Raw genomic sequence first — 16,046 nt, 5'->3', positions numbered from 1 at the left:
GTGAGAGAGGTTCCCCCGAACCAGTTTTATCTACACATATCATTGATCAATTCATGAATAACTTAAGAGTGACTTGTCTTTGTAGCTTCTCTTTTTTTCAATACAGAAAATCATTTATTCAACATAATCCAGAGACATGCTGTGAACAGTGTTCTTTGGAACTATTTTCTATCGAACATAGAAAACTGGATAAACGTGAGGTCCTTGGTAAATGCAAGATACAAGATGTGTCTAAAATGTCATTTTTGATGCATTAGGCACCACAAAGAAACAAATACTACCCATCGTCTTGAGCATTTGGGAGGCAGCAGAACCTCCCAAAACCTCTGAAAATAAAGCTCGCCTCAAACTGTCTACATAGTAGGCCTGCACGATTTGGGGAAAAATATTGATATCACGATTCTCTGCCACGATTTGTTTCTCACGAAGTGTAATGTTTATTGCACACATGAACCATGACAAAACAAAACAAATTGGCAGTACCAAACAGACCTTTTGGCACCTGTAGCACATTGTGCATCACCACAAGCCTGTTAACATAGAGGCTTCAATGAATAAAGAAAATAAAGTACATACTGGCCATTTAAGTACAGTAGGCTACCAATAATAGTGACATATATCACATTGAGCTAAATATGGCCCTGATAAAGGCTCTGTCTGAACTCCTTGAACATGTCTTTACATAATTAAAACAGTCAACATGCTGCAGCTACAGCTTCAGTCTGTAGAGAAATGGAGTTTGTCAATTACAAAACAGAATGATTTCTTAGCACACTCTTTAACTGCTTGCCTTTATGTCTTCAGCTGTCCTATCAAAATAAAGGCCAAAAATGCCCCCAAATTTAAAAAATAAAAATCAAAGTCATTTAAAAATTCAATCGCAAACAGGGGTCGCGATTTTATAATGATTAATCGTGCAGGCCTACTACATAGAATACTACCTGTAGTTCTGTGTTTATATGTGTGATTTAGTTGAAATTTGGGTTGTAATGGAATTATTTCCCATTACAGGATCTTCTTTAATTTGCAGTTAATTTATGTAAGTAACGTTTACTTAGGTGTGGCCGTTGCACTTCTGTCTTCAGTTGAAATAACATTCTGCGTCACTATTTTACCTTTAAATAACAAAAAAAATAAAAAAATAAAATCATTTTGACTCATACATTGACTTGTAATAGGGAGAATGGGGCCTCTGTCATTCTCAGTTTGCACCCCGGCCCTGTTCTCGCACTATGTAACTTTACTGGCTGGATCTCCCTAGAGAAGTGCGCAACTGATTTAGTTGATCATATTTTATGGAAAAAACGTTTTCTGGTTTTCCCTCTGCTGTCCTCTGGCTGCCTCGACTCTCTGTGATGATCAGAGTTTCCTGATGGACAGAAAGCTTTACTTGTTGCTAAAGTAACGCTAACTGTTAACTGGAGCTAACGCTAGTTAGCTCAGTTGGCCGTGCTGCCTGGACTGGGAGCGCGGAGCACCGGGGAAGTGTTTTTGTTTGCTTTGCAGGAGGCTCATTGGCTGGATGAGGCAAATGTCACTTTCATTTTTGAAGTTTGGTTGGGAATGGTAAAAGATTCCCCAAAGAATGTCCATTCTGGATGTTTTTTGAAGAGAGCCGAACCACTTGAGTCAGTAAGTATTTGGGATGCACTGAATCCAGATTTTTGGGGGAATCCACTGGTTAAGATTCTGCCGAAACCGAATACCAAATCCTACTCCCATCCTCAGTCCATTAACACAGTAAACACATTAATGAAGTACACAATGTCCACAGCAGTGTATTTTTCATTTTATTTTATTGTAGGGCTAGCAAAGCTGGTAATGGCCGTCTGGTTAACACAAGTTTTAAGCTGTGACTGTCCTTCCTTTGCTGTACCTGAAGTTGCTGCATTTTGGCTGTCTGTAGATTCCTTCATGCTCAACTCGTATTCTTTCGGATGTTTCATATGCAAATGTTTTAACAGTGGCCACGTTGTGTATTGTTTAGGGTCCTCGCCACCACGAGACAAATTGGCACTGCAAATTGAACATAGCAGGACTTGAATGGCCTTCTTTTGACTGAAAGTACTGCCAAACAACACTTGTTCTGCTCACGAGTTCCATTTTCACTTTCTCACAGCCTAGTGCATTGAACGGTCCACCTACGTAAACACCTTCCCGTATTAAACGGCGGCGTCATTACGTCGACCAGCGTAGGGTTCGGTTCAGCATTTTATGATAATTAGGCAGATCACAGGCTAATCACGGCTGAAAGTATTTAATTTTTTTGTCACCATGATCTCCAATTAAACAGTAAAAACACAGCTGTCACAGTACAAACTATCAGGAATGTGTGTTTGCACGTTTTTGATTGGCCAGATGGCGTTGGATTATGTTGCAGCAAAAGTTGAGCATTGAAATGAATTAGGCGGCTGTGTATTTGCCTGCAGCGGTCTTGTCTTTCTGAACACGGCCTAGACAGGATTCCTGTGAGCTCCCAGCTAAATCTAAGTTCAATTTAAATCTTTAGGCACCAAAAGACTATTGTAATCATATATTTTATATATTTTATGGTCGCTTCTAATTATTATGGTTATTATGGCCCCACGCACAGAGTAGACGTCAAGATTCCTTAATGAGAAAATTGTATTTGTTTCCGTGACCTTAACATGAAAACGCCTGAGACTCTGGTGCTTGTTTAATCAGATCTTGTGTATTGGATCCTAACATTTGCAATTTCTTCAAGCCGAGTATGTAATTTGGTGTGACATATTGAAGACGACGTGTGCCTCTGAGAGGCAGAGAGGGGTGGCTGGCGAGGGGGACAGAGAATGTGAATAGAGAGAAAGAGAGACGGGACATTTTTGAATCAGAGAGACAGACAGAGGGTGATGGGAGAGAAAGATGGAGGGAGAATGAGAGAGAGCGACAGGACGCAGCAGTAAACAGCAGCAGGCGCTGGGAATTGCGACAGCAGCGAATGATGACGACAGAAGCAGCTCTTATCTGTAGGGCTGCCTTCATTCTCTCTTTCACACACACACACACACACACACACACACACACACACACACACACACACACACACACACACACACACAGCGCTCTGACTGCTCATCTCTCTTTCTTAGCCCCTTTAGCTTTCTCTCGGCGTGTTGCTTAGCAACCAGAACCCCCCACCACGTGACCTGGCTGTGACTCACCTGGAGCTGCGACGTCATCGGCCTGCAGCAAACATGTCATACGCAGACACAAGCGCACAAACGCATGCTTACATTAGCATTCTCGTCACATTCCTGTAATCTGTACATGCAGCACTTAACACACTTGCATATTCCCAGATATACAAAGACACACACTCTCAATACACCCCTCCACACACAATGTAGGTGTGTTGTGTTTGTTTGTAGAGGTGTATCTGTCCTCGTCCCCTGTGTCTGGCTGACCACATACTGTGGCTGCAGGCTGCACTAAGACTTCTCTGTGTGTGTGTGTGTGTGTGTGTGTGTGTGTGTGTGTCTGTGTCTGAGCCATAAAATCATTTCCTTTTTTTGCATAGTTCAGTGAAGTTCACACTGCTCAGTTACAAGCAAAAGTTGCGTGGACCATCAAGATGCTTTCCAGTCATGCTGGCAGAGAGCAGTAGGGCTGGCAATAATAAATAAATAAACAAATTACATTGTGTACAACAATAAAGTTGCCTTTCCTTACAACCTCAGCCTGTCAGTCAGTCATCAGGGCACAGAAACCACTGTTGCGCCTGCTTGTCTCAGAGGAAGTGTAAACCAACAGCACGCCACCGCTTTCGGCTCGCCATTAATATCATATCGCAGCAAACGCCGTCTGCGTGAAGTTTTGAAAAACTGTAACCACACTTGAAACCACTTTATCGGCATCGCCGTGACTCACTGTGACTTCAACAAAACTGCAGAGCCGACGTAGTTTACTCCGTCTGCACCTCTGTGTGTGTGTGTGTGTCGGTCGGAGCTCCGCTCTGTGTCAATATGCAGAGAGGACAGATAAGCTTTCTCTTACGCGCTCAGACGCTTTTGGAACCGAAATTTGGCTCCAAAAGATAAATACTAGGATCGAAAACAAATGTTTCGGTGCCATAAAAGTATCGACGTTCGGTGCCCAGCCCTAGAGAGCGGTCCAAAAAAATGTCTTGGGGCACCTTGGTAGCTCACCTGGTAGAGTATGCGCCCCATGTGCCAAGGCTCAGTCCTTACCGCAGCGGCCCACTGTTCGAGTCCAACCTGTGGTCCTTTGCTGCATGTCTTTCCCCCCAAAAAAAGTCTTTAAAAAAAAACATGTCATTATCCAGCATCCAGCTTTGGATTGACGTTTTGGAGTGATTTTCCTTTGGTATCAGTGAGAAAAATCTGTTGAACTGATGCCAGCAGAATGGACAAGGCATTGCAAAGAGTTTGAGTCAGCAACTAAGCAAACACAGTAACTCCTCTCCTCTCCTCTCCTCTCTGCAGGTTATTCTCATTGGAAAGGCCAAGTGTTGACAGCAGATGAGCTCCATGTTCTTTATCAAGGAATCAAACTGAACAACGTACACCAGTATGACTATGTTTTAACAGGTGAATACCTTCCTTTTAACCTTCACTTCACTACACTGTCGTAATCACATTGGTTCTGCAGTTAGATTAACCTTCATGTCAACGTGATGTTATTGTGTTGAGATTTTTTAAATCATCCTGGGGTTAAATTTAGAGTCGCTAAGATGAATCGATTAGTTGTCGACTATTACATTAATCGCCAACTATTTTGATAATCGATTAATCAGTTTGAGTCATTTTTTATGAAAAAAAAGTTTTCTGATTACAGCTTCTTAAAGGTAAATATGTTCTAGTTTCTTCCCTCCTCTGTGACAGTTAACTGAATGTCTTTGAGTTCTGGATAAAACTAAACATTTGAGGACGTCATCTTGGGATTTTTCACCATTTAGTGACATTTTATTGACCAAACAACTAATCGATGATGAATCGAGAAAATAATCGACAGATTAATCGACAATGAAAATAATCGTTAAATTAAAGTTAAATTGTAATAAATGAATCCTGTATCAATGTTCCCTCCAGTCTCCTTCTTCATCTCTTTACATTCAGTACTTGTGTGCAAATTGTAGCTGGATTTTGTCCCACCAAACCTAAACCTTAGATCCGCAAAGGTGAACATTAATTCTTTTGTGTAACCAAACCATTGCATGCGTTAAGTTGCACTGCACCGAACTGTGTAAACACAGCAGTTGCTGCAGTTTCAGGACTTTTTAGTAATGTTGTAGACCTGAGCAACCACTTTCATGCATATTGCTTCAGACATGCAGAGCAGTCACCTTCAGTACACTAGAGTTGCTTTTCTGGCAGTTTAATGGTTAAATAAAGCTTTAAACAGAAGTCAAATAATTAAAGTATTTAATACATAGAGGGAGAGGGGGAGAGAGAGAGAGAGAGAGAGAGAGAGAGATAAAGTCTTGTATTAATGTTGTATTCAGGGTATACCAGAGACACATCCTTCTTGGAGATGGTAGTGGACATTGTTCAGGAGCTAAAGAGAGCTAACCCCAACCTGGTGTATGGTAAGTAACCACATGCTTTTATTTATTCTAGAAATCTGTTTTTAAATAAAACTAACCTGTTTTTGTTGGTGTCATTTAACAGCATTTGGTTGTTGGAGAGCTACAACGTTTCTGCATTTGCAGACTTTATAATACACAAGAAATAAATGCAACCCTTTGTTGTTTATTCCTCCCACCTTGAGCTATTTTTAGGGTAATATTTCCTAAAGGTTCATTGATGCAGCGTTTGTGTCATCGATGAAGATATTGCAGTGGGGCTCTTGCTTAGTCTAGAAGTCGCACTTCACTGTGGTATAGAGTAGGGTTTGGGGGGGGGGAATTGATACAGCATAGTATTGTGATATTTTTTGTGGAAATACTGTATCGATACACGGACGCCAAGTATCAGTCTTTTATTGTATGTGTTGTCGGCTTGACAATCCCAAAACGGATGTTGACAACGTTTACCTTTAGGGACATAATTTGAAGTTGGAAAAAAATTTGATGTTGGAAAAAAGGTAATAAATTGAATATGCTTAAAATCGCAATAATATTGTATCACAACGTCAGTATTGTGATGATAACGTATCCTGACGCAAGTAGAGTGATAATATTGCATCACAACATAGGTATTGTGATAATATCACATCGTGATATAGGTATCACGATAATACCGCATCGTGACATAGGTATCGTGATAATATCGCATCTTGACATAGGTATCGTGATAATATCGCACCGTGACATAGGTACCATGATTATATTGCATTGTGACATAGGCATCGCGATAATATCGCATCCTGACATAGGCATCGTGATTATGTTGCATCATGACACAGGTATCGTGATAATATCGCATAGTGACATAGGTATCATGATAATATCGTATCATGGGCCCTCTGGTGATTCCCACTTGTATAGAGCATTAGCAGCAAATATTTTAGCATAATGATTAGTAAATGTTGAATTTATGCGGTCGCTGCTATAAATGCTATATATTTAGACTACTCTAGCTGCTAGATGCTCCATTATGTTCACCAATCGCAAACTTTGTCTACTGCTGTTTGGTATTTGGCAGGTACTGTAGCTTACGGTGGGTTAATCAAAGCTTTATGAATGAATTAGCTGCCTGCTGCTGCTGGAAACAGGGTTTATTAGAGGACATTTTGCTCCTGTATGAGCTAAAAGAGGCTAAAAAACTATAGAGCTGCACAGTCGAGTGATAATTCTCTTTGGGTTTGTCATTTGATTTATTGTTATCATAAAAATATGCATTAGTGGAGCTTTTATATGAGTAAAAACCGCAGTCACTCAGCAAATAAAGCCCATGATGAAACATAAGATTACGTGGGACAGTGAAACAAAATCCCCAAACAGGATCAAATTAACAATTAATGACTGGAACATTTTTTAAGTGATAACCCAGCAAACAAACGTATTAGTTTTTCAAATGAACTATCTTTATGTAGCTTGACGTTAATCTCAGAGAAGATCCCGTTCTCATTGTGGACAACTCTCAGGATTTCTCATTCTCTGTCTCTCTTTCCAGCCAGGGGGATTTTCATCTCATGTTGCCAAATCAGTTTCACTTAAATCAAGGCTGTTGCAGCTTGGCCTGTAGACACTGTTAGTGCATAATAGTAAAGACCTAGTGCCACTGTTCAAAATAATAAGCAACCAGAGGGTGACATACATAATGTGTTTGTGTTGTTGTAGTACTCTTTGTTGTGGACACAGAGTGCTTAGTTACAATACACTTTTAAACTTGTTAGACGTTGCCAGATATTCTCACACTCTTATCTGGGATGTTCTATACATCGCAAGATGTCATTTACATCTCTGTTGGTCCTGCTTGCACTAATCTGTGCACTCAGCCTGGGCTGCAGATCAGATCTAATATCATGCCGAACAAGGATCATTTTGTACCTGTCACGCACTATAAAATAGAGCTGCAATGATAAATCGATTAGTTGTCAACTATTAAATTAATAGCCAACTATTTTGATAATTGATTAATCAGTTTGAGTCATTTTTTTTTTATGAAAAAAGTGAGTTTCTTCTCTCCTCTGTGACAGTAAACTGAACATCTTTGAGTTGTGGACAAAACAAGACATTTGATGACGTCATTCTGGGCTTTGGAAAACACTGATCAACATTTCTTTTGACATTTTAAAGACCACACATTTAATCAATTAAACGAGAAAATAATAAAAACAGATGAATCGATAATAAAAAAAATCATTTTTTAGTTGCTGCCCTACTATAAGATAGCACTCGGTGCTTAAAGCTACATTAAAAAAAACTTTTTGTCATATTTGCTCAAACTGTCAATATATCCTGTACTACATGAATCAAGTTAATCTGCCTCTTCTGGTGCTCTTAATGACATAAAGAAAACAACCAATCAGAACCGAGAAGTCTCTAAGTAGTGTCTATGCTCTTGAACTGCGATCAAACTGTAAAACTAGGCAGCGTTGATCATATAAATCCAGATTCTGTTACTGCATTGACTATTACTTACCTCAAATGTTTTCAGAAACATATTTTAGACTACTGTTTAGCTGTAAAATGAAAAGGTTTGCTCCGTCCGGCGGGCAGTGCTTGGTTTCGGCTCGACTTGGTCACAAACAAACGAAGCTCAATTTGATCGTAAAATTGATTTATTTTAAACCCTAATGAAGAGGCACTAGCAGGGTTCATCTTCTTTTTTAAGCAAATTTAGACTTTTTTTTTTTTTTCTGTCGTTCTCTGTCTACATGCAGGCTTGGTTGTGTTAAATCTCCAAATCCAGTTTCATGCCTCCTATAGCTGCAGTATTTATGGAATGTGGTGGTTGTTGGAGCTTTACAGGTCTGTGTTGGGTGCCTGACTCTGAATGTGTTTTTCTCATTTCAGTGTGTGACCCCGTCCTCGGTGATCATGGATCTATGGTGAGATTATTGTCACTTTTGTGCTCTATGCCCTGTATGTGCAGCTGTTTGTGTCTGTTGTTATTAGATAGATTTTTAATAAGGCTTCTTGTGCCTTTACTGTGTGTGGGAGGGATTTAGTGCTGATCCCTGTGTCTTCTTATCTTTATATGTTTGTGTGTGTGTGTGTGTGTGTGTGTGTGTGTGTGTGTGTGTGTGTGTGTGTGTGTGTGTGTGTGTGTGTGTGCACGCTCTGGGGGTGTGTTACATGGCTCAGTGACAGATGGATTCTTGTGATCTGACAGAACTGCGTGTACAAAGTGACTCACTCTGGTGTATATATGACTTTGTACATACGGGCATTTCCAGGGATTAATATTATATTCTGTCAGTGCACACTGACAATTTAAAAAAACTGAGTCTTATCATTTATGTGTGTGTAGTGCTTCCTTACAGAGCAACATTTGTGTGTTTTCGTTGTGTTATGTGACTCTAACCTGCGCGTCTCGCTTCACAGTACGTTCCTCAGAATCTTTATCCGGTCTATAAGAACAAGGTGGTTCCTGTTGCTGACATTATCACTCCTAACCAGTTTGAGGCTGAGTGAGTACAAGTGTCTTTTTGCAGATTTGTATTGATGTATATTGAATAAATCTAGCATGACATTACTGTAATGGTCTTATTTTTCAAGATAAAACATACTTAGTTTAAATTACCTACACCTCAGTGAGTAACTGTTTGAGTAGCAGAGTGTTAGCGAGCACCATCTTTATGTAATGCCACTCATGCATGTTATCTAATACCTTCATTTTGTGGTTCCAGACATTTGGGAAAGAATTAACCGAAAATACGCCTAACTGTAGCTCCCCTCTAATCTTTCTTGTTTTAAACTACAATTTATGTAGCTTGAAAGGTAGAATTTTCAATACTGTGTGAATATATCTTAACATAGTCTTGTTGAAACTGTTCAAAGTTATGTTTGTTATGCTTTTTTATGGCTGCACATTTAGATCAAATGGAATTTGATCTAAACCGGATCCATCACTACACAATTTCCCAGTTTTATATATATATATATATAGTATTTTCGGATCTCAACTAAGATTTTAAATAAAGTTCTGAGGATTTCAGCAATGATTGATGTCTCTGTCTCTGATGTTCTTTAGATACCAGTATCTATTGTTTAGTTTCAATGATTTTAATGATCCCCATTTTGGAACAGGCAGATATGAGAAGTTTTCCCAACATTTTATTGGCTGCTTTTTTTTTGCTTGCACAGACTAAATGTCTGCATTTATGAAAAACGATAACATTTAGAGACAACTGTGCCTCAACTCACTTGTCTCTTCAGCTACACTGTCAAGTTCCTCCCCCTAGTGGCGTTTCTGTATGCCTGCAGAATCAGATTGAAGGTTTTTCTGTTTACGAAGGCTCACTTGGCTTGGTGAATTTTGCCCTTTTTTGCGCGCACGTGTACATTCCAATAACCAATCTGAGTAGAATTAAGTTTTGAAAGGTTTCAATAATTACTTTTTTTTTAAGACTCTTAAATGGGAATTTCTGTGTTTTTCTGTCTATAGACCTTTTTCACAGCAGACATGTTGACATGTCATAGTAGGAAAAGCACAGGTATATTCAAAACCATTAATGATGGCTGCATTCCACTTAGGAGAGACCCTGGTATTGTTCATGCTGACTCACTGACATAGCTTACTGGGACACTTGATGGAATTGAGCCATCGTTAAGGTCATCAATTTCAGCTGTGCTTTTCCTACTATGTCTGCTGTGAAAATGGTCCATTAACTTCATTTTCAGTGTTAATGTTACGGTGCTATAAACATAATGGTCATTTGTTTGCTTGTGTTTTAGATTATTGACAGGGAAAAACATCAGCACAGAGAAAGACGCTGTAGAGGTAAGAGATCACACACTATATAATCCTTCTGTCTTTTCTTGCACAATTCCTTTGTTTACAGAATAACCTGTTGTAGTATTAACATTGCTTGATGTTTCTTGCTTCATATGCTTACTGCTGACTAAATACATGCCCCAGTATCTCACTCACTCACTGTCTGTAGGTCATGGACCTGCTCCATGCTATGGGCCCAGACACAGTGGTCATCACCTCCTCTGATCTACCCTCCAGGCTGGGAGACCGCTTCCTTGTGTCGCTGGGCAGCCAGCGCCATGGTACGTGACGTGTGAATTAATTGCATATGAGCTTTCTGTATGTATATATTTGTGAGACTAGGCGTAGCCGACCAAAATGAACCCTTCAACACGTTGTCTGTTGCCGCTCAGTTCGCCCCGACGGCAGCAGGACGACACAGAGAGTTCGAATGGAAGTTCACAAAGTGGACGCCGTCTTTGTAGGAACTGGAGATTTGTTTGCTGCTATGCTGCTAGCGTGGACACACCACTACCCTAATGACCTGAAGGTACAAAAACACGACAGAAGATGAAGTCAGCCTCAGTGACCAGACCACACATATTTCAAATTATTATTATTTTTGATTTGATTAGAAATGCTAATAACAATAATTATGTTCACTCTAATCTCTCTCTCTCAATTTCAATCTCAATTTGAATTAGCTTTATTGGCAATTCAACATCAATACATCTGTGTTGCCAAAGCATAAGAACAAACATACATACAAACAAACAAAAAGGAGTAAATATATCTGATATAATACAAGTAAACAGGATAATTATGGTTATCTCTCTTTCTTTCTCTCTCTCTCTCTCTCTCTCTCTCAGATGGCCTGTGAGAAGACTTTCTCAGTGATGCATCATGTTATCCAGAGGACCATTTCGTATGCTCACGGTAAGAAAAGTGGGGCTTGTTATCAACGCCGAAAGGTTTGATTTGGTTCAAATATATGCAGTTTTTTTTTTTAACCCAGAGACAAAACAAAAACACCAAGAAGATCAACAGGAAAGAGCTTAAATCTAATTTTAATCTAAATTAAATTCTAATTTTCTGAAGCATTTGAGTCATGAATATGGTGCCAAATGTTTACATCAACAAAACAGTTTTGAAATCACAAATAGATTAAACTTGATATTGGAGAAAAAGAGAGACTGCAGTCTGTACCAATCAGAATGGCAGCAGCCTGTAAATGGTTTCAGCTGCAGGTCTTTTATTGGCTACAGGTCTGCCACAGTGTCCAAACATTTTTTTTGGCATTTAAAAGTTGCACAATGTAGCTTTAAAACACATGTTGATCTTGTTTGTCTCATGCGTTTCCATCTGCCCACCCCTCCCACCTACCCCTCACTCTCTCAGAGTTAGCAGGTCCTGGTCGGAGGCCCAGTCCGCCCCAGCTGGAGCTGAGGATGGTTCAAAGTAAAGCTGACATAGAAGACCCCGCTATAGTTATGGAGGCCATAGTCATATCCTAACATTACCGACACATAAGACTCATACTAACCTTGTCCTCTTCACCCATAAATCTCTCAAATCCAGTATCTCGGTGAATCTCTCATCACTGTAAACCTTGACTGTCATTTCCAAACTTCTCATCATCCAGACTCCTCAAAACCCTTAGTATTGTAACCCCTGTAGTCCTCTCAGCCTAAACCCTTTACCCCTTTAAGTCCTCAGTGTCCTATCCCCTTAACCTGTAACTCCTACGTCCCTTTACCCAAACCCTGTTTTGAAGCTAGAGCCATGGATAGACAGAAAGCTCGGTTAGGTTGGACTGTTGCTGCCTCTTCTCTAACCAGGTATGTGAGTGGACTGCACAGCTGCTTTTTAGAAAGCTGTGGGGTTTAAGTGTCCACGAGCATAACACATAACATGCAGCATATAAAATCCATGCTGGTAATACTAACAAACAAAACATGAGGGTGATAAGGTTTATTGGAAAACCCATTCAAGGTTCAGTCCTCAGCACGATGGAGGAATTGAGGTTGCGTTTTTTCCGTCCTTGAAGTAATACTAGGACTAGAAAAGTTCTAGTTTGTACTCTATGGAGTAATAACTCTTCAGTGGGGAGTGTTGAAAAGCAGTTTTTTGCTACCCTCTCTGGCTGGAAGATTCTCTGGTCTGCTTCACTTCTGTGGGGTGTGGTGAGAGGTGCTCTGTGTGCACCTGTAACCACACCCAGCAGTGATGTCACAGTGTACTGACTCACCCTGGAGTACACCTCTCCATCAATGCAGTGAGAAATTAAACCACCAAGAGGTTCTAATTAGGGCTGGGTATCGCCAATGATTTCCCGGAATCGATTTGATTCCGATTCACAGTGTCCCGATTCAATTACATTTCCATTCCAGATCAGTTAGGTTAGGGACATTTCAGTTAGCGTACACATTTCGCTTGGATATGAAAGAGATTCTCAGAGCACTTATGCTGTAAATTGTACAAGCAAGAAGCGACCCTCAAATATTGTTTGATAATGCACCAGGTTAATGTTTACATTACGAATTGACACCCAAAAAGTTTGTGGTGGGTTATACATCCATTAAAAGATTATTTCCAGGATTTTATTTATCGATATCAGATCACTCAAACAAAGATCAATGTTAATTGGAGAATTGATTATTTGTACCCAGCCCTAGTTCTGGTTTTAGCAGGGACAATTTGTTGTTGCATTCAGAAATGGAACACTGCAACATATTTGCAGTGTTTACCCAAAAGTGATCCAAATTGATTCCAGCTGCTTAATGTTCTCCAAAACTCTACCTCTAAATTATTAAATATAAACTTAGCCTGCTTTATTGCTCTATTACTGCCACTCCACTCAACTCACGTTTGACTTTGACAGAATGCACTCTAGCTGTGGTCCTCCACACCACTTGCCAAGTAGCAGGATTGCTGCACTAACATCGGTATAAGACTATAATGATCAAACCCTGTTTATCTATGGCTCTGCCCACCACTATTTCGACCCCTCCCCCGTCTTACAGCAGTGATGTAATGGTGACCAAGTCTAACCCCATTAGACCCCTTCAAAATATAACAAATGGAAAAAAAAACAAAAAAAAACGCACAATGTATAGTTGATGTATAGATGTTGTACTATAACTGTATTGGACCATCTGTATGATATCTTCTATCTGATCTGTCTATTGGACCATTGTGTTGATGCTACTGTACTATAGACCACACGCACTACAATATCACCCAAACCAGAGACATTTGGGCTGGTTCTGGCACTCCTGGAGGCTCCAGTGGCTCCAGTCGTTGCCACTTGTTAGTAAAACTGTAGGTAACTGTTTAATAGTCATAGTGAACCCTTTTTCATCTCAACACAACATTAAGAAAAAAGGGCAACCTGAGCTGTCTGAGCCGTCCCTCGTTTGGCCGGTTTTACTCTGCTACACCAATCTGAAATTGGCTGCCTCAGTGCCAGAACCAACCCACATCATTGCCGGGCGGTTCCCGGCCCAGCTCTGGCCCAGAGCCTTATATCTGAGAGTTGTGCCACTGAATTTACTGGAGGCCTCGAGAAGTTGTAAAAGGAGACCGTCCTCACCAAAGCAGGAGACTCTTGTCCTTTCTTCAATAAATGGGTAATGATGCTGAGCGAGAGCAGATATCTCGCTTTTTAAAGTAGGTTGAATTTTAAAATGATGCCAGGAGTTTAATTCTTTTTAAATTTTATTAACAAAGCATAGAATATTTGTGATTTAACCTTTGTTTTTATTATTGCCTAATCTGTCTTTTATTGTTTGTTTTACTATAAAATGACATACATTTGTCAGTGATATAAAGCAGTAAATCCAAACATTTGAAAAGATGGAACCAACAAGTGACACTTTGCATGACAACGGTTAATCGATTATCAAAATTTCAAAGTGGATACGAGTGATATCTACAGGACTATATGAATAAGTTGTTACCTGCTTGAAATGACTATTGCCACACGGTTGAAGCCCAGGATAGATGTTAGCTAAGTTACCCAGTTTGTGATTATACCCCACCCCTGGAACTCCTTTTATTACAAGTTTTGATTTCAGAAAAACAAATCTAACACGCTGCACAAACTGTCTGTTTGCTGGCCCACTACTAGCTAACGTAACTTGCTTAAAGCAACGAGTTTGTCTTCACCAAGGTCGTTAGCTTATTTGATATTTCAAAGTATTAATGAACTTCCCACAGTGGAGTGTGTTTGGAGAGAGGTGAGGAGAACTTGACATGCGACAGTGGTCATGAGCCGGTTTCAAACCAGTGATGTCGCAGGAACTCGGCATGTGCCTTAGCCCGCTGAGCTACCAGGGCACATCAGGAGATGGGATTTTAATGAGATTTTAACACTTTTAAATTACCTCAGAATCCCCCCCCCCCCCCACCACCACCACCACCACCACCGCCCCTCTTTGCTTCCCGATTTGAATGTTCAGCTAAAAATGTCAACTAACTTTGCTTGGCAACAGCATGCAGTTTTGGAAAGTGTAAACCTAAATAACCAGAGGCTTTAAAACAAAAACACATTAAAAAAAAGAAAAGCAAAACACAAATCCAGATGTCGTCAGTGTCCCACCTGAGCTGGATGTAAGGTTCTGGGCAGGCCGGTGTAATTCTGTATTGCTGTTGTTTCTCTATGGACTGTACTGTGATACTGCCTTAGGAACCTAACATCATAACACCACAATACTGCTCACTGAGGGAGAGGTGGAGAGGGAGGAGGAAACATGAGATGTCTTAAATGTACTGTAGGTACTTTTGACTGCAAATTTCTGTTCCAACAGTGCGCCTGAAATGAGGGAGAATTGAGATTGCGTATATGTTGAGAGTTTCTGTATGAATCTGTACAAATGTTTTGTAATGATGTTTTTGTTTTTTTTCGTTATTCAATAATTTCATTAACCAATTAATCGTTTGCTTTATGAAACGATAGAAAATTGTGAAAAATGGCCGTGACGATTTCCTTCAAATTGCTTGTTTTTTCCTCAACTAACAAGCCAAGACCCAACAATATTTATTTTGCAATGATATCAAACCGAGGAAAGCAGTAAAAATGATTTAAACAATAATATTAATACTAATAATTAAAGTTTTATTTTCATTTTAAACACTTCTTGGACCAATGTTGGGGGAAAATGCAGTCTCATTTTTAAAATGGCAATAGTTCATATAGATTTTTGTACTAGTGCATACTGTATATATTGTGCCACTGTAGCGCTGATTGTCATATCAATAACAGACTGCTGTGTCTGTGCGCTTGGCCAACCAGCTTTAAGCTCTGCTATAATCAACATGTGCACTATCCAACCCTCTGCTTCCTGCTAACAAACCAGTCAAGTCGTATTTTGGGGTCAAAATGTGTCTACCTGTTGTGTCCGCGTGCATTGAGTGTTAGAGAGTGTGTGTGTATATAAATGTCTGTTATGGTCACAGGGTTTTTTTTGTGTATGTGTGTGACATGAATGAGGAAAAATCCCTGAAAAGTAAAGCTAACAAAGATGGTGGACGAGGGAGGAGGAGGGTTTAAAAAAAACAAAAACAAGATAGGAATAGTGTACATGAGGGGAGGTGAGGTATGTTCAAGAGGACAATCATTCTGTGATGTCACGCAGTGTAAACAAAAAGAGGTTTTTGTTCTGGACTTGTTAAAAGCTGGATTGAATCTTCAACGTTTCCTTG

The 16,046-nt window shown here is 39.9% G+C and overlaps 1 protein-coding gene across 2 annotated transcripts in view; it reads left to right on the top strand.

Moving 5' to 3' along the window:
- Positions 1-16,046, top strand: part of pdxkb (pyridoxal (pyridoxine, vitamin B6) kinase b) — a 36,268-nt gene that overhangs the window by 16,557 nt on the left and 3,665 nt on the right. The window contains exons 3-11 of one of the 2 annotated variants that reach the window (XM_078273344.1): positions 4,464-4,568; positions 5,483-5,566; positions 8,441-8,475; positions 8,972-9,057; positions 10,325-10,370; positions 10,534-10,645; positions 10,757-10,893; positions 11,213-11,279; positions 11,742-14,753. In XM_078273344.1, coding sequence (XP_078129470.1) covers positions 4,464-4,568; positions 5,483-5,566; positions 8,441-8,475; positions 8,972-9,057; positions 10,325-10,370; positions 10,534-10,645; positions 10,757-10,893; positions 11,213-11,279; positions 11,742-11,857 — 788 coding nt within the window. In that variant the 3' untranslated portion in view covers positions 11,858-14,753. Of the gene's footprint in view, positions 1-4,463; positions 4,569-5,482; positions 5,567-8,440; positions 8,476-8,971; positions 9,058-10,324; positions 10,371-10,533; positions 10,646-10,756; positions 10,894-11,212; positions 11,280-11,741; positions 14,754-16,046 lie in introns of those variants that run through there. The other variant, XM_078273345.1, reaches the window with a different exon arrangement.

This window comes from Sander vitreus, chromosome 17, assembly GCF_031162955.1.
Source record: "Sander vitreus isolate 19-12246 chromosome 17, sanVit1, whole genome shotgun sequence".
NCBI classification, from domain to species: Eukaryota; Metazoa; Chordata; class Actinopteri; order Perciformes; family Percidae; genus Sander; species Sander vitreus.
The sequence above is the reverse complement of the archived record's forward strand: the minus strand, read 5'-3'. Positions and strand labels throughout refer to the sequence as shown.